The 24468-nt window shown below is 43.0% G+C and overlaps 1 protein-coding gene across 1 annotated transcript; it reads right to left on the reverse strand.

The window, feature by feature from the left end:
* Positions 1–1162: 1162 nt before the first annotated feature.
* SPTSSB (serine palmitoyltransferase small subunit B) lies at positions 1163–2823 on the reverse strand. The gene has a single exon (XM_056563190.1). It carries the CDS (start codon positions 2821–2823, stop codon positions 2581–2583), a length of 243 nt encoding a protein of 80 aa, XP_056419165.1. The 3' UTR covers positions 1163–2580.
* Between the last annotated feature and the right edge of the window lie 21645 nt (positions 2824–24468).

The raw sequence follows: 24468 nt of genomic DNA on the forward strand, positions 1-24468 counted from the left end.
CTGCTTTTCCTGTGAAACACCTAAAGGGTTAAAACACTTACTGAATGTCATTTTGAATACTTTGGGGGGTGCAGTTTTTGTAATGGGGTCATTTATGGGGTATTTCTAATATGAAGACCCTTCAAATCCACTTCAAACCTGAACTGGTCCATGAAAAATAGTGAGTTTGAAAATTGTGAAAAATTGTAAAATTGCTGCTGAACTTTGAAGCCCTCTGGTGTCTTCCAAAAGTAAACACTTGTCAATTTTATGATGAAAATATAAAGTAGACATATTGTATATGTGAATCCCAAAAAATAATATTTTGAATATCCATTTTCCTTACAAACAAACAGAGAGCTTCAAAGTTAGAAAAATGCAAAATTTTCAATTTTTTCATCAAATTTTGGGATTTTTCACCAAGAAAGGATGCAAGTTACCACAAAAATTTACCACTGTGTTAAAGTAGAATATGTCACGGAAAAAAACTCTCGGAATCAGATTGATAAGTAAAAGCATTCTAGAGTTATTAATGTTTAAAGTGACAGTGGTCAGATGTGCAAAAAAGGGCTGCGTCCTAGAGGTGAAAATGGGCTGTGTCCTTAAGGGGTTAAGGTGCTCAGGTGGGCTGGAAAAAGGTGGATATAGTCCTAGAAGAGAGTCTCCAGCCCACCGGAGCACCTGAAAGCTGAACTAATTTATGCAGGCTAAAGTCAGCCAACGCCCAGCCGCGAGGTTCATGAAAAATCGAATCGCTAACTTCGCTCAAATTGCTATCTATATAGAGATCGCACATTTCCAAGTGGTCCTAATGCTGGCAGCACATGCAAATTTGCGCACGTTTTTCCGGCGGACATTTCGCAAATATTTCACCATGTGAACGTAGCCTAAAAGTTTCATTCCTTCCATCTCAGATGTTCCTGTCACATGGAATAACCCCACTTTAAGTTTGTACTTGTCGTATCAGAATCAAATAATGTTCCACATGGTTTCCATTAAAATTTGGTGAACCAGACCATTTGAATGCAAATCTATTGAATGGCCATATTTTACACCATTACACGAACATGCTTTGTGGTATTATAACCATATATGCAGCCAATCAAGTTTTATTGTCCTCTTACATACGTAGACTAAGAGACTAGTAAATACATTACAATACCAGATTGTGTAGCTTTTTATTTAAAGTATGCAAAACAGTTATTTACAATTTTATAATACTAAAATGATACTGTAGGTAGAACATAAATAACACAAGAACAGAACACAAAGTTATTTACAAAGAGACCAATGACCTTATTTTGGACATTAGACTATGGAGAACCACCCTGAGGGTCTGCTTAAATTGTATTTTGCGAGGACGTTTGGTGCATGTTCCAGTAGACTTAGGAAAGGAAATTGTGTTTTTTTTGGCAAATATCCTTTATTTTCATATGTTTGTGTATAGAAATGCATGGTAGGCTATACTGCACAGTATACTTTTAATTTCTTTAACAAACCTCTGAACAACATATGCTACTGTATGACTGTACTGTTGCATAGGTCAGTGCCTAGATTACTATATCATATCATATGTATCTGATAGAAGCCTTTAGCACAGTCTGAACTGAGCCTAACCTTATTATTTATTATAATTTGTTATTTAAGAAGACTTTTTTTTGTTTCTAGGGCAGTGTTTCTCAATCAGGGTGACTCCTGCCAAATGGCTGTCTGGCCATGCTAGAAGTTCTAGTTTTGGAACAGCCGGGAGGTACCTTGTTTGGGAAACCCTGATCTAAAAGGATAGTTTAGTCTATTTATAGATCCATCTACTAAATGGAAATAGAAGCTGATGGCACCAGCTCATCCTGCGATAGGTCAAACTAAACCAACACTGAAAGCGATATAAGTCACAGTACATTAGGTATAGAAATGGCGTATCATAAGTCACAAGTCTCCTCATATAAAAGGGAAAATATGGATTTTGGGTATCAATGTAAAAATGGCATATACTGCATGGGACAGCCCTTATAACTCCATGAAAAACCTTTTCTTATCCAGAGACCTAACACAGTAGCAAAACCCTTATTCAGGTTGATAGAGAGCAATTTTGATGTATATTAGTTTATAGCAGCGTAGCAGGGAGTCAGTTATGAAAAGGTATATACATATTTTACAATATATTTTAGTTTGCATAGAGGATACTGTCTTTTACACAAGTTCGTGTGTTTAAATTCCAGTAAAGAAGCCCAAAAAAGGTAAATCCTCCATTCTTTAAAGCTTCGATAATCTTTTATTTTATGTAGTCTTTTTTTTTCTTTTTCACTTTGACGTTGTACGCTGCATCATTTTAACTGAATATTTTGTATTTTTTTCCCCTTTTTAAATATAAAGCAAAGACTATATTACACTATGTACAAAGCGGATGTGTCATTTTGTTTCCCCCTAACACATTTCCAGAGACCAGTTCATTCAAAAACAAAAAAGGGAGTTTGGCAAATTCTTCCCGGTAGGAATCTATGCTCAGCACAAATTTCCTGTAAACCTCTGCAGTTCCAGCTGTGAAGCGGCAAGTCTTATGAGCGATCTCATGGAAGCATTGGAGGGCACGGGCAGAGCGGGTCAGTTCATTGGGGCGACTGTACTTTCGTGCTGCCCTCCAAATATTCCGGAGAAAAACTCCACTGCCAGGCAAACGTGAATCGGGATGAAGACATAAGAGCTGTAGATCATCATCGCAACGGCTGTCAATAGCACAGTGTTAAAAATGGACTGCTCCCAGGGCTCCAGTACATAGCTGCACGTTATGAGGAGATATTGATAGTACAGCCAGGAGACGTAATCTTTAATATGCTTTACATCCATGTTTGTCAGTATGGCTGCGATGCCCTAGGGGAAAAAAAAAAAAAAAGTTTAGAAGTCGGTCCAGTCATGCAGAGACATAATCTAAGGCTCCTGGACCCAAAAGCAAAATCTGGCACCAGGGACCTCGTACACCACTTTATTATAAAGACCCCTCATAATAGACCAGAGTTTTCAGACCAGAGTACCTCCAGCTGTTGCAAAACTACAACTCCCAGCATGCCCGGACAGGCTGTCCGGGCATGCTGGGAGTTGTAGTATTGCAACAGATGGAGACACACTCGATGGAAAACACTGGCATAGACAAAAACTATCCAGACCACTATGCAAATTATCCCCATACTAGGATATCGCCCCAGCAACATTGTGTGCAATGCCCTGTACTGTGACATCGCCGTGTTCATCATTCCTGTTCCAAAAGACGCTTTTCACACTTACAACCGAAAGGTGTCATGATGGAATGGATTTTGCTATGGAGCCCCATGACTTCTTGTTACACCCCTGAGCCTTAGGCACCAGGACATAGGTGTGATTATGTGATTATGCTTCCATTAGAGAACTTCCTATAGTTACACCCTGATCTTTTTTGTTACTCAAAAGTTGACACAAATACATCTATAAATACTAACAACATAGCATCTCTATTGAAACAAATTCGATAATAATGCATAGGACACTGGGCGGTAACAACAACAAGTTTACCTTATAGTATTATGAAAAATCATTCCATAGTTTATTTTTTGCTTTTGTTTTTTTATAAGAATTATTTTTCTTTTTATAGAAATCATGGCTTACAAAATCATGGCTTTTTCCAAGCTGAAGCACAGGCATGGACACAGGCAAGTCCAGTAAGGTTGGACTGGCACTCCTCTGTGATAGTACAGGAGAGAGCACAGAGGAGTGCCTATCAGACAGGAGAGAGAGCACAGAGGAGTGCCTATCAGACAGGAGAGAGAGCACAGAGGCGTGCCATCAGACAGGAGAGAGAGCACAGAGGCGTGCCATCAGACAGGAGAGAGAGCACAGAGGCGTGCCATCAGACAGGAGAGAGAGCACAGAGGCGTGCCATCAGACAGGAGAGAGAGCACAGAGGAGTGCCTATCAGACAGGAGAGAGAGCACAGAGGAGTGCCATCAGACAGGAGAGAGAGCACAGAGGAGTCCTATCAGACAGGAGAGAGAGCACAGAGGAGTCCTATCAGACAGGAGAGAGAGCACAGAGGAGTGCCATCAGACAAGAGAGAGAGCACAGAGGAGTCCTATCAGACAGGAGACAGCACAGAGGAGTCCTATCAGACAGGAGAGAGCACAGAGGAGTACTATCAGACCGGAGAGAGCACAGAGGAGTCCTATCAGACAGGAGAGAGAGCACAGAGGAGTGCCATCAGACAGGAGAGAGAGCACAGAGGAGTCCTATCAGACAGGAGAGAGCACAGAGGAGTACTATCAGACCGGAGAGAGCACAGAGGAGTCCTATCAGACAGGAGAGAGCACAGAGGAGTCCTATCAGACAGGAGAGAGCACAGAGGAGTGCTATCAGACAGGAGAGAGCACAGATGAGTACTAGCCCACCCTCACTTATTGGACTTTGTCCATGCCTGTGCTTCAGCTTGGACAAAACTATGATTTTATAAGCCATGATCTCTATAAAAATAAAATAAAATGTGCTTATGTAGTATATTAGAAAGGTTAATGTTTTACCAAGATGTACAACATATATAAAGTTTTTGTATCTGACAGTGCCCATTTAAACATTGATGGCTTATGCCTCTCATAGGCCATCAAGATCAGTGGGGATCAGACTTCCAGTAATCCTGCTGATCAGTATTTTAGATAAATGCACGCTCCCCATTTTCTGCTTGGGAATTCATATAGCAAATCTACAGCCGACTAGCAAAGTTATTTAATTTTTGAAATCTTATCTACATACAAAAATACATTTTCCTGACAAACTGTCCTGCAGTTAATACAACAGATTTGGTGTAAATTTCCCCAAGGTACAATCTGCACCAAATCCACAAGAAAATCCATACAGATTTTCATGGAGAATTTTCCACAGCAAGTTGGTCTAATGTGATTTAACCCTTCAGTGCTATTCCCACATTCAGTATCCTGCACATATTTGATGCACAGCATTTGAAGCAGTGTTCAGTCATTTAGTTTACATTGAAGTCCACAGCATGAAAACTGCAGCTTCAAATAATTTTAGAAGCGCAGGATACCTTACATGTGAAGACATCCTAAGAGTAGGGTCACACATAGTATATATGCCATGTATTTTACTCCCTATTTCCTGCTGCATATTTTCCTATTTATTGAGGTCAATGGGTAGTAAAATCAGCTGCAGAAAATACGCAGCATATATGCTATGTGTGACCTACCCTTAAGGGGCTGCAGCCTCCTCATTGTTTAAACATGCAGTCACTGTATTATTTATAGGGGTGGTGCAAGGTATAGTCCCTGAAATGTATAAAGGCTGCATAAACCCTTTAAATAAACAGTTATTGCCATATAAATGATACTGCTTATACCATATACCGTCAGGGCCAGTGATTTAACCTGCTCAAAAGGTGGTTTCCATGTCATTAGAAAAAAACTGCCTTGTGTTGCAGAAACAGCACCACTCCTGTCCACAGGTTGTGTGTAGTACTGCAGCTCAGTCCCATTCACTTCAATAGAGCTGAGCTCCAATACCAGACAACCTGTGGACAGGAGCGGTGGAGTTTTGCAAAAGAAATTAAAAAAAAAAAAAAAATCTAATGCTGGACCACTGGAGTACCAGGTATGGCTGCTTATATCAAAACTGCAGGGGGCAAGAGCACTGGTTGGTAGCCTGAAGATGAAATATTCAAATATTAAAAGGGATAGTCAAGGATTTTTTTTTTTTTTTTGTATCAACTGGTTCCAGAAAGTTAAACAGAATTGTAAATTACTTCTATTAAAGGGGTTGTGCGCTGCACGGCCTTTCGGAGCTCCGCTCACATTGTCCGGAAGTTCATTACTCCGAACGCTGTGTGCGGGCTTTCGTGTTCGCGGCCGCCGGGCGGGACGTCACGCCCGGCCCCTCGTGACGTCTCACCCGCCCCCTCAATGAAAGTCTATGGGAAGGGGGTGCGACCGCTGTCACGCCCCCTTCCCATAGACTTTGGTAGAGGGGGCGGGCGTGACATCACGAGGGGCCGGGCGTGATGTCACGCCCGGCGGCCGCGAACATGGAAGCCCGCACACAGCGTTCGGAGTAATGAACTTCCGGACGCTGTGAGCAGAGCTCCGAAAGGCCGGGCAGCGCACAACCCCTTTAAAAAATCTTTCAATAATTATCAGCTGCTGAAGTCGAGTTGTTGTTTTCTGTCTGGCAACAGTGCTCTCTGCTGACATCTCTGCTCGTCTCAGGAGTTGCACAGAGTAGAAGAGATTTGCTATGGGCATTTGCTTCTAAACTGGGTGGTTCCCGAGACCGATGTCATCAGAGAGCACTTAGACAGAAAAGAACAACTCAACTTCAGCAGCTCATAAGTACTGAAAGGATTAATATTTTTTAAATAGAAGTAATTTACAAATCTGTTGTACTTTCTGGAGTATATATGTGTTTTTTCCTGGATAACTCCTTTAATGGCCTGTGCCAGGGGTAGGCAACTTTAAGCACTGCAGACGTTGTGGACTACATCTCACATGATGCACTTTAAGCCATAATGCTGCCAAAGCATTATGGGAAATGCAGTCCAAAACATCTGTTGTGCCGACGGTTGCCTATGTCTAGCCCAGCATTTGCCAACTAGGCTGCCTCCGGCTTTTGCAAAACTACAACTTCCAGCATGCCCGGACAGCCTTCGGCTGTCCGGGCATGCTGGGAGTTGTAGTTTTGCCACAGCTGGAGGCACCCTGGTTGGGAAACATTGGTCTAGCCTATGCTGTAGCTTTAGCCATCAATGTCCTAGAGAAGCCTTTTGTATTGGCCATAGATGAGAATGCTTGTTGTGTAATGCGCAAGTCTTTGCTAGTTTTTGGAGCATTTGTCAGAAAGGAAATAGATATGTACGTATGCAAATTACCTCCCCTTCCCATCTCTATAGGACAAATCCTGCTTTGTCCAACATTCCAACACATCGTAACATTTATCACAGCTTTTTTTTTAGTGTTAGGGGTTGTCCTACACCATTTCTGAGATGAGGAGTGTGGTGTACTGTGGCGTGCAATGTAGGACAGTTGTTGTAACCCTGGGGGCAGATGTTATTAACCCCTTCTTGTTGTGACACCAGAACGTGGTTTAGCCTTAACCACTCGAAGGTAATACGGCTGGTCCTGGGCAATGAAGACTCCGACGATAAGTTACGGACAACGGTAGCTTTACTGAGGGTAGACAGGTGATACAGTCTATGCAGTACAACCAATATCCCAAGGAGGTGACCAGTGACACAGGGGCACCTCGCAGGCTTGCTGGGACTTGCTGTACGTAGAGATACTTTAGTGCAGGCCACGGTGACTATATAGAAGACTTGCCTTGACTGCCAATTGACATGAAGATGACTTTAGCTTACTTGAGCTGGACTTTGTGGCTGCAGACTTTAGGCTTGAGGCCTCCAGTGCTCTGGACCTCAGCAGGAGAAAGAATGCTGGAAGAGAGAAATTGTAACTCCACCCCTGGTTTTTATAGGGGTGTCTAGCAAAGAGCCCATAGGTCACTTGAGTGGTCACCTGGTCACTAGTGCCTCCTGGGTAATAAGCACATGGTCACAGTAAATAAAAGGGGTCATCAGACCTGGAGAGAACATGCTCTGGGGGTTGATGGTAACGGTGTGCTGCATGAAAGATCACGGGGGTCCCCAGCGGCGGGACCCTCGCGATCAGGCATCTTATTCCCTATCCTTTGGGTAGGGGATAAGATGTCTTAGCGCCGGAGTACCCCTTTAAAGAAACATTACACTTTTAACCCCTTAAGGACCGGGGTTTTTTCCGTTTTTTGCATTTTCATTTTTTGCTCCTTGCCTTTAAAAAATCATAACTCTTTCAATTTTGCACCTAAAAATCCATATGATGGCTTATTTTTTGCGCCACCAATTCTACTTTGTAATGACGTCAGTCATTTTGCCCAAAAATCTACGGTGAAACGGAAAAAAAATCATTGTGCGACAAAATTGAAAAAAAAAACGCAGTTTTGTAAATTTTGGGGGCTTCCGTTTCTACGTAGTACATTTTTCGGTAAAAATGACACCATATATTTATTCTGTAGGTCCATACGATTAAAATGATACCCTACTTATATAGGTTTGATTTTGTCGGACTTCTGGAAAAAATCATAACTACATGCAGGAAAATTAATACGTTTAAAATTGTCATCTTCTGACCCCTATAACTTTTTTATTTTTCCATGTATGAGGCGGTATGAGGGCTCATTTTTTGCGCCGTGATCTGAAGTTTTTAACGGTACCATATTTGCATTGATAGAACTTATTGATCGCTTTTTATTCATTTTTAAAGGATTTAAAAAGTGACCAAAAATGCACTATTTTGGACTTTGGAATTTTTTTGCGCGCACGCCATTGACCGAGCGGTTTAATTAATTATATATTTTTATAATTCGGACATTTCCGCACGCGGTGATACCATATATGTTTTATTTTTATTTACACTTTTTTTTTTTATTGGAAAAGGGGGGTGATACAAACTTTTAATAGGGGAGGAGTTAAATGATCTTTATTCACTTTTTTTTCACTTTTTTTTGCAGTGTTATAGGTCCCATAGGGACCTATAACACTGCACACACTGATCTCCTATGCTGATCACTGGTTTCTCATAAGAAACCAGTGATCAACGATTCTGCCGCATGACTGCTCATGCCTGGATCTCAGGCACTGAGCAGTCATTCGGCGATCGAACAGCGAGGAGGCAGGTAGGGGCCCTCCCGCTGTCCTGTCAGCTGTTCGGGATGCCGCGATTAGCCGCGGCTATCCCGAACAGCCCGACTGAGCTAGCCGGCAACTTTCACTTTTAGCCTTGCGGCTCATCTCTGAGCGCGCGGCTAAAGGGTTAATAGCGCGCGGCGCCGCGCTGCGCGCTATTAGAGGCGGGTCCCGGATTCGCTATGACGCCGGGCCCGCCGTGAAATGATGCGGGGTTACTGTGTAACCCCGCGTTATATCGGGAGAGCAGGACCAAGGACATACCGGTACGTCCTTGGTCCTCAAGGGGTTAACATATGTACATAGGGGATAACACTACAGGGGGCCCTGGGGACATAAAGGGACTCTGTCTGACAGGGCAGGAAAAGGGGACGGGGAAACACCATCCCATACTGGGCCACCACAGTACCAATATATGTTCACTGTTCCTAGGAGAGCCAGCCGTTTATTTGAAGTATCCTCAGGTCAGTGATGCCCTACTGCTCCCACAGCATGTCTCCACCTATCAAGTAGACTACATTACCTCATGAGTGCCCCCTACTGCCTCCATTCTAAACTGCCATCTTATCCATAACATGTTGCTCCTTCTATAGTCCCTATTAAGCTGCACCCCTTGCACATAGCAGGTAGTTCTATACATCTCTATGTACAATCATAAGGGATAATCCTTATTGTCCTTGTTTACCATCTATCACAACAAAAAAGGAAAGAGGATCCCAGGTACATATGAATGAAGAGGATATAGCCGAGAGGAATTTTTCATACACATGTACAGTTTTTGAAGCACTATGCTTCTCAAGGTTGGCAAATTGGCCTCTGCTACATCTACTTCAAATACTGTACATCCATCTGGAACTTTTCTTTTGGTTCTAGATTTAAATTTATGGCAAGTATCAAAAGATGTGTTCCTCAAAAGTGTCCCCATATACCCAAGTAGCCAGCACCAAAGAGGTCCCACTGTCATGACATCTTCAGCACATTATGCTACATATGCTCCATGCAGTTTGCATACAGTTCCTGCTGCTTGCAATGTATGCTGGTAGCGTTGTGCACTTTGGGATAGATGCGGCGCACCAAGTATAAAGTTGTTGCTGGCTTTATCTTGATGAAGCAGAAATAGCAGAACTGAGTTGGTCAACACAGACGGAGATTAATGCTTCAAAAATGACATGTTTGTCTGTTTACAGATCCAGCTCTACTATTTCAGCTTCATAAATGTTCACTTATGAGAGACCTTCCTCTTAGTACTCGGAAGAAATCCCAAGTACAAAACTTTATATTCCACAGGGCTGCATTTATATGAGGGATATGCAGCAAAGATATATTGGCAAATGTGTTTTTGAAGCACTATGCTCCATCTCCATATATATTCCATGTGCAGATATATGAAGTGGAGCTGAATGTGTAAACAGCGGTGAAGCATAGCGCTTCAAATACAACTTTTGTGCATACAAATTCAACTCTGCTACATCAACATATTGTACTCTCATACATTTATAAATCAAAAGCACCACAGCATTCTACGTACACAATCAGTTCTTGCTCTGATATCTCCATAACGGGACATTTTCAGTTCTTAAAAATATTGGCTTTACTGGCTTGGGCATATATTGTATTGTGCTGCAGAAATGAATAGATGACACTAACACTTAACATATCTGCGTAACTGCTAAGGGTAGTGTAGCCCACAGGGGGAGGGGAGAGAAGTAGCCAGGCTAGCTGGGAGTGGTAGTCCCTTGGTTGCAAGATATGATGTCACATAGTAGAGTGGTCTGGTTATCCCGATGATCCCTTTGAGCCCAACAATACTTTTGTCAAATGGCTTGTACCTGTGGTATTAAGTGTAGGAATAAGAGTTTTGGACATGGAATTTTATTGAGCAGTCAGTGCAAATTCACCTGTATGTTACAGGTTTTAGACAGAAAAAAAAAATAAATAAAAAAAAAAAAAAAAAAAGCTGGTCACGGTCCCTTTAATAGTAGATATACTGACTGGTTTCCTTTTGCACTTGGGGAAACTGGTTGAATTGTGGTTTTGGACAAGATACAGGAACAGTCCAATTAATTTCTCTCTTCTGTGAAGATCCCACATAGGCTGACTTTACTCACAGATTTTTTACACAATACCCTATATGCATGGAGTGATGTATTAGACCACACTATGCCAACACGGACTGCAGGTCCACAAGGATTAGTGTAGATAGTGTTGCTCAGCTATTCTCCTCCTTTGACTTATTGATACTGGAACTTTGAAGAAGAAGGATTCCCTCACAGCGTGGACTGGACATGAACATTTGGGTAAAATCCTCCAAACTCCTCACAGTTTTGTGATCACTGTGCATGTGACCCATATGTGTCCCATTATAGATTACTCTTGCAACTGAAAAAGTGTTAAAGCAGGTCACTTTATCTATTTCACCTAGGTGGTACACTTTAAGGCAATGTTCACACGGCAGAATTTCCGTGGCAGATGTTTCTGCCCCAGAAATCTCAATTCTGGAGTCCACAGAAAGAATAGTCATGTCAATAATCATTTCCCTCTGGGGAGAAGGGATTAGACAAGAGAACTCCTCCCTTAGCCTTTCCAGAAGCTTCTACATAGAAAGTAGAATGGGGAGCATATCCTGTGACCAACAATTCCCTCATGTTATGCAAAGTATGCAAATGTTTAACCCTTAACTGTCTATTATTTCAGTATATACTGTAATGGCAGTGCAAATATACAGAAACAGTTACACAAGTTAACTTGTGACAAGCCACACAGATTTAGTCTTTTAGAACAGGAATTCCGCACAACAACCTTACATATTTGTAGAGGAGATACAGGTATCGGGACACTGCCATAGCACCATGGTTGTCTCATTTTCAAAACTGGGGAGGAATTCTAATTTAGAGACCCGTCCCTGACTGATGTCAACAGATGACAACACGTCACAATACACCAAATCATAAACTATGCAAAAGATGTGTATGCTGTAGTGACACAGCATAGCAAAGAGATAGTAATCTGGTATAACTTGTTGTTGCACACACAGTGATATTACTAGATACTGAGCTATGCATTAAGAAAATAATCATGGAAGGCTTGTGGAGAACCATGTCCCCCGCTGCAGTTTTTTTTTTTTTTTCTACAAGCCATATATCAATGTGGGATAAACCTATCAGAGGCAAAAAATGTGAATGTCTCTATACATTCCTGTTTCACACAATGAATGTTTTCTAGAAGGTTTGGTCCAGGAAACCTGAAATGCTAGTTGACGATCAAGAGGCTGCATTACCAAGCAAGTTCACCTAAGTTCCTACATATCTCTGTGTTTAGAAGTTGGACTGGTTACAGGGCACGTATACAGTCTCCTCAGCTTGTAAATAATAAAACCATTATAAACATTGTAAACCTTTTATACCTACATAGTGTAGAATGGGTGGATTATAGCGCATAATGAATAGATCGGAAATATTTTATAGCAGTCATAAATGACATCCAGATTAAAAAAACATCTGTTGTAGTGTGATAGCCTGGGGGAGTAGGGTATATAAGGTGTAGCTGTGCGGTGACTAAAGGGTGTCTGGTTAACCCTTGCTATTTGTGACGCCAGGGTGAGGGCTTCTCTGTAATGCTTGTCCTACCGCCACCCCTTCCCAAGAGCGATAGGGAGGTATAGAATAATGGAATGTCCACAACCGGAGAGTTTGCTGAAAACAGTTGGAACTTTTACTGAAGATTTTATGCAACTTCACAATAGGAACAGTCTCTACATATGCAAATTATCTTGGAGATTGACAAAGGTTGGGACCTTAAGCAGTTTTGAGTATTTAAACTGATATGCACTGTTCCACCGGATTTAGGGAATTAGTTGCGGTCCAGTAGTCACGCTAGCTTTAGTGGGGATTAGTTTAGAACTCAAGGTTTAGGTTCCGCTGAGGCCGGTAGGTTTTCAGGCCTAGCTTGTCTTTGAAAGTTGGGCAGATCCGTCCTGCTAGTCCGGCATCCACGAGAGCAGCAACCCAAGAGAGCGATAATTGGCTACAGCGCCCATATATGGGCAGGGGCTGGACTAGTGCTAATTGGTCCAATACTGCTGTCAATCACCTTTACACAGAATTACGGGTAGGATGTGACCCAAGGACCTTCATAGGTCCAACATACCATAGAGGATTTAACATGGTCACATGACCGAAGGTCCTGCGACGCTAGCAAGGTAGGTATACTATTATATTAGATATACAGTATATTATTAAATATGTACATGTGTAAACATTACAAAATTAGCATAGAAGAGAGGCGACTAGGGGCTGTCCTACCTGGGGGACCCTACCTGAGCGTAGTTACTCTGACTTTGGGGACCACTATACAAGGTATGGTATGCAATACGGTACCGGGACACCACAGTAGTGAATACCTGTAAACAAAAATGGTATACAGGGACCAATACACAGTTCAGTTTATACTGAACATGTAAACTATATTGGTTTTTAATATAGTGACGTCTTGTTTCAGGGTTTAAACATTTTTGTTATTGTTAAACTATTAGGCTTTATACATTATATATAAAAAAAAAAAAATTAAAAAACACACCACACACACACACACACACACACACACACACACACACACACACAATTTGGCTGTGTGGTCAGTTACTGCATTGAAAAACCACAAGGGTTATAGGGAGCACCACCAATGGTTTTAAAGTTACCGTTTTCGGCTGTGTGAACTATTTTCAAACCACATAACCATTAACCGAATGGCTAAACTACAGCTATCGGTTGCTCGGCAAACTAACATAGCGTGTAATTCCAGCCTAAGGGTCTATTCAAGGGGTTCTCCGGTGCTTACACATCCTTTGGATAGGGGACAAGATGCCTGATTGCGGGAGTTCCGCCGCTGGGGACCCCCGGGATCATGTACGCGGCACCCCGTTTGTAATCAGTCCCCAGAGCGTGTTCGCTTCGGGACTGATTACAGGCTACCACCGGGCCGGCGGCGTGCGACGTCACGCCTCCGTGTGATGTCACGCTCCACCCCTCAATGCAAGCCTACGGGAGGGGGCGTGACAGCTATCACGCCCCCTCCTGTAGGCTTGCATTGAGGGGTGGAGCGCGACATCACACGGGGGCGGAGGCGTGACATCACACGTCATCGGCCCGGTGGTCGCCTGTAATCAGTCCCAGAGCGAACACGCTTCGGGGACTGATTACAAACGGGGTGCCGCGTGCATGATCCCGGGGGTCCCCAGCGGCGGGACTCCCGCGATCAGGCATCTTATTCCCATATCCTTTGGATAGGGGAAAAGATGTGTAAGCACCGGAGAACCCCTTTAACACAGAGAGAATTTCGGGATTTCCGAAGTGTCAACGGGAGAGCAGAATCCCATAGAACTGTAATGGGCTTTCATTTCAGGCAGAATTCCGTCAGCGATATTTTGCCTGTGTGAATAGACCCTAAGGCTGCTTGTATCTGAACTTAATATGGACACAACCTATAACCCGTCCTCTACATAAACTTCACATGCAGCTGCCCCCAATGAAGGCCCAAAGTGTAGCTGCAGGTCTATAGTGTATGGTGGTGGGGATGTTAGTGGGTAGCTCTCTACTTCAAAGCATTCAACTGTTTCTATATCCTAAGGACACACATTCAGTAAAATTGGGGGCAATGAGTTGGTTTTAACCATATAGGAGATTTATCAAGCTCTGAAGTAGATGTTTTTTGCATAAAAAAATTGCATGTACTTGCACACGTGCAACTTTTCTATACATGCTGCGACTTTGATTTTTTGCTCATTCCAACGCACATTTCTGAAATCTGCTCACATAGTAATTTTTATTTTATTTTATTTTTTTACTTTGCAGTGGTCATGCATTTATCAAATCCGATAGTCGCTATTTATGAAGAAAAAAAAGGTGCATCTCTATTTAAAAGTCGCATATGTATTCTAGGTTTACCTGGCTTACAGAAAGTGTCTGCAGAAAAGGACATTAATACCCACTTTAGCAACTGTTCTTGTTCTGCATCATGAAACAAAGCTACTACATTAATGTTAATAATAGAAAAAATTATATAACTATAGATTTTAGTGTTGAAAATACACACTACACACCTTGTTAATTTTAGGACACATACATGCTGCCATACATGGGGCATTATATTCAGGGGCATATAACAGGGAGGCACATAACGGGGGCAATATATGTGACAGCACATGACAAGGGCCCCCCCAGTCATGTGCCCCTAACATATAATGTCCCCTGCCATGTTTCCCTCACAATAAATGTCCCCTTTTATGTGCCACTACATTTTTATGAGGCACTGTGTACCATACAGTGCCCCTGTGGCGTTTTCTACAACTTTCTTACTTGCACTGTGCATGGGTGCTTAATGCCTTTCTTTTTCTGCTAATGTACACAGACACACACACTCGCACAAACACTCACACTCACACTCTACAGCAGGATCTTACTAAAACGAAAATTAGCTAGCCCAGCAAACAGTTTACTGTTCGGGCACTGTGCGAGCCGCAGTGATGTGATCTCCCTGAGCCGGTGCGATGATGTGACATCATCGCGCCGCTCTGCTGTGGATCGTGTCCCCGCAGCTCAAATTCTGCAAGGAAAGAGCAAGCAGCGGGAGAAAGGTGGGTTAATTGTGGAGTGGAAGCTGACAGCTCCTGCTCCACCATGCTAGAGTACAGGGGTGGGGGGCAATTGCCCCTCCCCCCCTTGATCCACCACTGTCCCCTCCATTACTATGCATTATGCCGGCACCCTACCCTCTACATTACTATTTCTCTTGAAAGCAGAACCTACCCATAAACCAGATCCAAAAACCACAAAACAGTCAGTCAGCTAACATAAGTCACACCGAACCTCCTACACGCTCATGAGACCCCCCCCTTAACCCCCTGCAACATCTCGGGTGGGTAATGTACCAAGCCATTTTTTGGGAGGAGGCTTCACTATTGTTTATGTGCCTGCTGGCGCTGCGCTGTCTTTCTTCCTGACAAACTCTGGCCGCAGCGACTCAAGACTCCGTCCACTAAAGTCACAAAATGCAGCCTCAAAATTAAACAAAAAAAGCCCACGGATATTCATGGTGCAGTGCCTTTGGGTGTCTGGGCATGCTGGGAGTTGTAGTTTCCCAACCGCTGGAGGCACCCTGGTTGGGAAACACTGCCATAGCAAACCTTCAGGAGCTGTCCAGCGCTCCGGGACTCACCTCTGGCCAGGTTAGGGTTAACAATCCTCCAGCGCCTCAGGCCCGATGCTGACATCACTATGGCACATGCGCAGATGATCCTCCGGAGCGAGGACCAACTGCGCATGCGCCCATCACGGCATCTGATTCGCCGAAAGCAGCCCAATCCGCATTCAGCTTAGAAGAAGCTGAAAGTAAGGAGGGTGCGCGCTGATGACGACAGAGCATTCCATTGCGCGGGAGGCGGGCACGTACGGAGCAAGGGGCAGGCCGGCCTCCAACACACCACCCTCCACGGTGACGTCCCGGTGGCAAGATGGCGGCGGAAGAAAAGAAAAAAAAAAAAGTGGTCAAGGATAGGCAGGAAGCAAATGAAGAAACCAGCTTCCGGGTCTGGAAAAAAGGTAAGTAAAACACCACATACAGAACTGTTAGCAACATGAAAAAAAGCCATAATAACATATAGCCACAGAGCTAACTAACTGCCAAAAGTAGGTTAAGGCAGTGGAGAACCCCTTTAAGGAAACGGTTAAGTCACATTTATATTTATATATATTTATTTATTTAATTTATTTTTTACACTTTTTTTTTTTGCAGTGTTATAGCTCCATAGGGACCTATAACACTGCACACACTGATCTTATACCCAGTTCACTGCAAAGCCATAGCTTTGCAGTGATCAGGGTTATCGGCGGTCAATTGCTTAAGCCTGCATCTCAGGCTTGGAGCAATCGATCGCCGAGGGGACACGCCGGAGGCAGGTAAGAGGACCTCCGCTCATGTCCCAGCTGATCGGGACACCGCATTTTCACTGCGGTGGTCCCGATCAGCCCCGCTGAGCAGCCGGGCAGCTTTTACCTTCGGTTTAGACACGGTGTTTAACTTTGAACGCCACGTCTAAAGGGTTAATAGCGCGCGGCACCGCGATCGCTGCCGCGCGCCATTAACCTCAGGTCCCGGCATCAGATACATGCCAGGACCGACCCGATATGACACGGGGTCATCGCATGACCCCGCATTATATTGCGGGAGCCGGCCAAGGACGTAAATATACGTCCTTGGTCGTTAAGGGGTTAAAAGGATTAAAGGGGTACTCCGGTGGAAAACGTTTTTTTTTTTTTTTTTTAAATCAACTGATGCCAGAAAGGTAAAGAGATTTGTAAATTACTTCTATTAAAACATCTTATTCCTTCCAGTACTTATTAGCGGCTGTATACTACAGAGGAGATTCTTATCTTTGTGGATTTCTTTCTTCGTCCCAAACAGCTGTAGGACACGAGGAGGGTCCCCTTACCTGAGCTAATAAATGTTTTTTTTTCTTTTCTTTTTAAACGGACAATAAAACAAGGATAAGTAAGCCTAGTTGTTACCAGAACATCTAGAAGCAACTTTTTAACTCTGAAAATAACTTTGTTTTTAAATAAATCAATCAATCTGAAGTCCTCTAGTTGGCCATGTCGTTTTCACATGCATCACAATATTTTTTTCTTCATATCAGTTCTACTTCTTGTCCAAAACATTTCACAAAAAGCAGCTCCGATACTGAGAACTAAACACAGATGACAACAGCTGAGGATCTAATAGTTAAAGGGGTTATCCAAGAAAAAAAACCTTTTTTTTATATATATATCAACTGGCTCCAGAAAGTTAAACAGATTTGTAAATTACTTCTATTAAAAAATCTTAACCCCTTAAGGACGCAGCCCTTTTTCACCTTAAGGACTGAGCCCTTTTTCGCAATTCTGACCACCGTCACTTTACAAATTAATAACGCGAAAACGCTTTTACCGAATATTCTGATTCTGAGTGTTTTTTCATGACATATTCTACTTTATTTTGGTGGTAAATTTTCGGCGTTAATTGCATCCTTTTTTGGTGAAAAATCCCCAAATTTCATGAAAATTTTGAAAATGTTGCATTTTTCTAACTTTGAAGCTCTCTAATTGTAAGGAAAATGGATATTCACAATACATTTTATTTTTCTTCACAAATACAATATGTCCACTTTATGTTGGCATCATTAAATGGACATACTTTTGCTTTTTGAAAAAATTAGAGGGCTTCAAAGTAGAGCAGCAATTTTCAAAAATGTAATGAAAATTGCTAAATATGAAGGGACAGATGTTACAGAACTACAACTCCCAGCATGCCTGGGCAGTCGAGGCATGCTGAGAGTTGTAGTTTGGCAACATCTGGAGGGCTACTGTTTGGGCACCACTGTAACAGTGGTCTCCAAACTGTGACCCTCCAGATGTTGCAAAACTACAACTCCCAGCATGCCCAGACAGCCTTTGGCTGTCTGGGCATGCTGGGAGTTGCAGTTTGGCCCCCCTAGTGGTTGCCACAGTAAAGATCGATTTACTTTCACTTTCAGTTCCCCCCACTGTCGATTCCCTACCTGATCAGGATCCTGCAGGCTCCAGCGAAGATCCCAGATCCCCAGGCATCTTCTCCTGCAGGTATGGCCTCCATCTTCTTTCCAGAGCCCCTCGGCATCCAGGGGCGGGTAGCTTTGCGACCTCACTCCTATCCTTTAGGCTGATCGGGGCTGTTGCTGACAACTCCGATCAGCCCTATTTTCCGGGTGATCCGGTCACCAGAGACCCGATCAGCCCGGAATTGGAGAAAATCGCATGTCTGAATTGACATGCGATTTTCTCCGATTGCCGACATGGGGGGGGGGGGGGGGGGGGGTCTCAGGACCCCCCTGGGCGATGTGCCAGGGTGCCTGCTGAATGATTTCAGCAGGCATCCGGCTCCGGTCCCCAACCGGCTAGCGGTGGGGACCGGATTTCCCACGGGCGTATGGATACGACCTCGGTCCTTAAGGACTCGGAATGCAGGGCGTATCCATACGCCCTGTGTCCTGAAGAGGTTAATCCTTTCAGTACTTATGAGCTTCTGAAGTTAAGGTTGTTCTTCTCTGTCTAAGTGCTCTCTGATGACATGTGTCTCGGGAACCGCCCAGTTTAGAAGCAAATCCCCATAGCACACCTCTTCTAAACTGGGCTGTTCCCGAGACACGTGTCATCAGAGAGCAGTTAGACAGAAAAAAACAACCTTAACATACTCAACATAAGTACTGAAAGGATTAAGATTTTTTAATAGAAGTAATTTACAAATCTGTTTAACTTTCTGGAGCCAGTTGAATATATGTGTGTGTATGTATTTATGTATATATAAAAAAAGTTTTTCCTGGATAACCCCTTTAAAAAGTAACTACTGCTATAGATGTACATTGGTCTGTATTTTACCAGTCGACTCACCTTTCTAGACGATCAAGAACCTAATGTGTAGTCCGCACAAGCAGGTTCTTGTATTGTTGGGACCTAAAAAGTGGAGAATATTGAATAAAATAAATTTAAAGAAAAACTGGATTTTTAAGAGAAGAACGTCCTCTAGTTGACACATCAGCGTTTGACTTCAGGACACTTCAGTTGTCACTTCAGGACACAATAGGAATAAATTAACAATGTTGTCTGTATTTAGAGCCTTAGAAGATAGTTACCTTAGGTGTTGCCTGACAACACATTGGCAGGTAAACATCCCCTGTGGTTACTCTGGGGCATTTGGTAACCAGATATTTGGAATGGGCACAAAACACTGTCAGTTACAGCATGGTCAAGACAACAAGCTGATCCCTATCATATGCTAATCCACAGTCACCCGATACAGCTATTATACACATATGCAGATTTGGATAAACCACCACAACAACAAGACAAACCATAAACTCAACAAATAAAACCTTATATATCCTCAGTCACTGACAAGAGGTAAATAGGTGGGACAAGTACGTGAAAGGCTTTCATGCCACAAAGCTGGAAAAACTAGTTATTTGATGAAAATCTGGAATATCTGGTTCTAAGTGTTACAATGCATTTTTAGTTGATTCGGAGCAAAACATTGCTACAAGACAGTTTTGAAAAAAAAAAAAAAAAAAAATATAAAAAATGTACACAGCTCAATGTAAAAAATAAACTAATAATGTTACACTTTGCATTCTTATACACATGTATTATGCCGTATCCCAATTATGGATGTAGCAGAGCTGCATTTGTCATTTTACTTTATTTGCCTGCTTTGTTTTTGTTTAATCCCACTCTGACTATAGTCCTGTGTAAGACCATTTATGATATACAGCAGCATGTTGCACAAAGTAAACGCATCAGCTCTGTTACATTGGTAATGACGTCGTTTTAACCATATCACAGGAAGTATCGAAAAAAGTTATGCAGCAAGGTGTTTACTTGACACAGAGGTGTCACTTTTTCTAGATCACAATGTAGAGCAGTGTTTTCTAACTACGGTGCCTCCAGCTGTTGCAAAACTACAACTCCCAGCATGCCCGGACAGCCGAAGGCTGTCCGGGCATGCTGGGAGTTGTAGTTTTGCAACAGCTGGTGGCACCCTGGCTGGGAAACACTGACGTAGAGATTAAAGTTTCTTGCTTTAAAAAAGTATAAAAGTATCATAATAAGAACAATTCCAATTCATTTGCTGTCACAGCTACAGACTTTGTATCAATGAGAAATATTATATATATATATTTTCCCTTGTGTACATTCATTTTTAATTTGGTGCCAGAATACCACCACTAAATGCCTGCTCTCCTTACCATATAACTGGATTAAGAGAGGACGTTTTCTGCTCCTTTTCTTTTTTAAACGACTATTTGAGAAGTTTTTTTTCTCTCCATAATTTGTAACAGAATACAGAAATAAAAATAAAAAACATATAACGTGTAAAGAGAGAACAAATGACAGAAACATATACTCAATATAATAACAGTATAGCATATTAAGCTTCCGGTAGCACAGTCCGTAAGTCGTATACACCGCCAAGAAAATGCAGCTTCTCTAGCTTTCGAGTTACATAGGACTAAAGAGGTACCAGCCGCCCAAGACCCAGTGTGATTCTATGGTGCTGGGTCTCTTGCTAAAGACAGTGGCCATTGATATGGATCTGAAAACTTAATCTCCTAATTCACAACTTAGGTGTTAAAAGGTATTCAGGCACCAAATTCAAAAAGAAAGTCACCTATAAAAATCGTAAACAGCGACGCATGTCATTTTTCAGAAAAGCCCCCCAAACTGTAAAGGTACACTTTAAAATAAGTTAAAACACCTCACTAGTCCATGCCCTTTCATCATTGTGGCACAAGCTCCTTTTTACATCCATTAAGCTACATTATTCCCACCCAGTAGGAAGACAACTATAAGATCCTCACCTCTGACCTGCCAGCAGGTAAGCGCAGAACTGGTGCTGAGGATGACTGCAGGTGTAGCTATAGTCAGACCTGTGAATAGTCAGTGGGATTGAGTTGTGCTTCTCAGGTGTGTCTGCCCCTCCCAGTTTCCTGTTACTACTACGAAAATTCCCTCCCATATAGAAAACCTGAATGTGATGATAAATAACTGACAAAAGGAGTTCCCTATATGTATGTATGATGTAGCCATACTGTGCAGGGTAATGCAGGCAATGTGTGAGCACTAGGGGGACCTTACCTGCTCTGTGTATGAGAGGATGTAAAGGAATGCCATTTCTTAGCCTGGCTTCTTACCCATGCAATGCTACACACTGCAGCTCAGGCTTCTTTCCTTCTCCTTTATACTAAGCAGTCACTGCAGATAAGGCAGCAGTCACCATCATTGGCCCTTCCAGGTCACACAGGGCAGTATGTTTGTGCTCCCCTCATAAAATATTCACTTATGTCTCCAGGATTCAAGAGAAGATTAAAGGGGTACTCTGCTTTAAAAAAAAATAAAAAATAATAATAATTATATATATATATATATTTTTTTTTTTTTTTTTTTTTTTAAATCAACTGGTGTCAGAAAGTTAAACATATTTGTAAATTTCTTCTATTTAAAAATCTCAATCCTTCCAGTACTTAAAAGCTGCTGTATACTTCAGAGGAAGTTGTATTTCTTTCTGGAGTTTTTTTTCAGTCTGACCACAGTGCTCTCTGCTGACACTTCTGTCCGTATCAGGAACTGTCCAGAGCAGGATAGCTTTGCTATGGGGATTTTCTTGTACTCTGGACAGTTCCTGACATGGACAGAAAAGAACTCCAGAAAGAAATACAACTTCCTGATAAGTACTGGAAGGATTAAGATTAAGAAAAATAGAAGGAATGAAAATCTGTTTAACTTTCTGACACCAGTTAAAAAAAAAAAAGAACGTTTTCTACCGGAGTAACTTTAAAGGGGGTACTCTGCCCTTAGACATCTTATCCCCTATCCAAAGGATGGGGGATAAGATGTCTGATCGGACAGCTGCTGGGGACCCCCGTGATCTCCGTTGCGCCACCCCAGATATCTGGTGCACGGATGACTGGCGATGCGGGGCAGAGGCTTGTGACGTCACGGCCATGCTCCCTCAATGCAAGTCTATGGGAGGGGGCGTGGCCGTAATGTCATGAGCGGGGCATGGCTATGACGTCACAAGCCTCCGGCACTGAACGCCGGGTGCAGCAGGGAGAACGCAAAGGTCCCCCGTAGTGGGACCCTCGCGATCAGACATCTTATCCCCCTATCCTTTTGCATAGGGGATAAGATGTCTAGGGGCGGAGTACCCCTTTAAGTCTATATGTTTTCTGTGTCCTTAAAGGTACATACCTATAGAGTAAATGCTATGTGTAAAATCTGCTGCAAATATGTTATGTGTAGCTGAACCATTGCAAACATGTACCTTAGACTTGGATTATTAGGGCTCACTCACACTACAGATTTTCTGAGCGAGATTCTGCTCTGGAATTCATTGCTATTCTTCTGATGGATTTTCCACCGTGGAACATCTGCTGGACCCCAAACTCTTCAGAAAGAATCAACAGGTTTATTCATTCGGCAGAATCCGTGCGAAAATGCATTGAGATTACGCATTTCTGAGCAGTCCTAGCGCTGGCGTGTTTTGCTGGTGCCTGCTCTATATGGAATGTAGTGTGAATGAGCCCTTAGGGTATGTTCACATTGTAGAATTGACCAGGAATTTACTTGCATAATTCCGCGCCAATATTCAGCTCCAATTCCGTCTTCCATTGACTTTAAAGGGGTACTCCGCCCCTTGCATCTTATCCCCTATCCAAAGGATAGGGGATAAGATGTTAGATCGCCGCGGTCCCGCTGCTGAGGACCCCGGGGATTGCCGCTGCGGCACCCCGCCATCATTACTGCACATAGCTAGTTCGCTCTGTGCGTAATGATGGGCGATACAGGGGCCGGAGCAGCATGACGTCATGGCTCCGCCCCTCATGACATCACGGCCCGTCCCCTTAATGCAAGTCTATGGCCGGGGGCCGTGATGACCGCCACGCCCCCTCCAATAGACTTGTATTGACGGGGACGGGCCGTGATGTCATGAGGGGCGGAGCCGTGATGTAACGATGCTCCGGCCCCTCTATTGCCCATAATTACGTGCAGAGCGATCTCGCTCTGCGCAGTAATGATAGCGGGGTGCTGCAGCAGTGATCCCCGGGGTCCCCAGCAGCGGGACCCCGGTGATCTGACATCTTATCCCCTATCCTTTGGATAAGGGATAAGATGTCTAGGGGCGGAGTACCCCTTTAAGGCTAGGTTCACACTGCGGAATCTTGGTGCAGAAAATTTCCGACCGGAGATTCCAAGTGTGGCCAGCGCCGACTGAATTCGCAAGTAAAAGCCCAGTGAAGTCAATGGGACTTTATGTTTCCTGACAAAATTAGTTTGAAGCGGAAGGGATGCAGAATTTATGTAAAATTCTCATGCGGATCAAACCAAAGTGGCTGAAATTCATCTATAGCATTTCCTGACCCTTTTCCTGATTTCCTCTTCAAATTCTGTGTCAAATTCCGTGCCTTTTGTGCGCCAATTCTGCACTAAGAAGAAGATGGCAGATTTGCTGAATTTTCTGCAGGAAATGATTCCTTGCCAGATTTGAAAGAAGATTTGGTCTCATCAGATATCTGCAGGACATTGAGAGATACTCCAGACATTAGGAATTATAATAGTGACTTTGAATAGTAAGGCTGTAATCACACGGCAGAATTTCTGCACATCCGCACCAATTCCGCTTCCGCATTCATTTGGGTGGTTTCTGGCTAGTGTGGATTTTGTGCAGAATTGGCGAGGAATCCGCATTTGGAAATTCTGCCATGTGAAAAGACCCTTCACGTGTTATATAGTCATATTTCTGCGTCCAGCTCAACCTTGTTTCTTATGGCCTGAACTAACAGCTGTAAGTTTAGGACTGCAGCCCTGCAGCGAGGCCTAGGGTGGACTGAACAACTCACCAAACCATGCTTTTGAGTCCACTTAAAATATAACTTAGCATATATGACCTGAATGGAGTCACATGGGGACTTGGGGGATTTATCATTGCATTTAGAGTTTTTTGTTTGCTTACTCCGGGTGCACAAAATGTCACACGTGCATCTAAGAACTTTTTTGCGACTTTTGTGGGTACGCAAAAAGTACTAAACAGCCTTACCAAAGCAACTTCCACTTTACTTCTATTAGAAAATCTTAATCCTTCCAGTACTTATCAACTGCTGTATAATACAGAAGAAGTTCTTTTGTTTT

The sequence above is a fragment of the Hyla sarda genome, chromosome 3 (genome assembly GCF_029499605.1).
Source record: "Hyla sarda isolate aHylSar1 chromosome 3, aHylSar1.hap1, whole genome shotgun sequence".
Classification (NCBI taxonomy): Eukaryota; Metazoa; Chordata; class Amphibia; order Anura; family Hylidae; genus Hyla; species Hyla sarda.

What these genes read in the sequence shown, in the direction of transcription:
- SPTSSB (XM_056563190.1), bottom strand. Translation starts at nt 2,823, where the DNA reads ATGGATGTAAAGCATATTAAAGATTACGTCTCCTGGCTGTACTATCAA.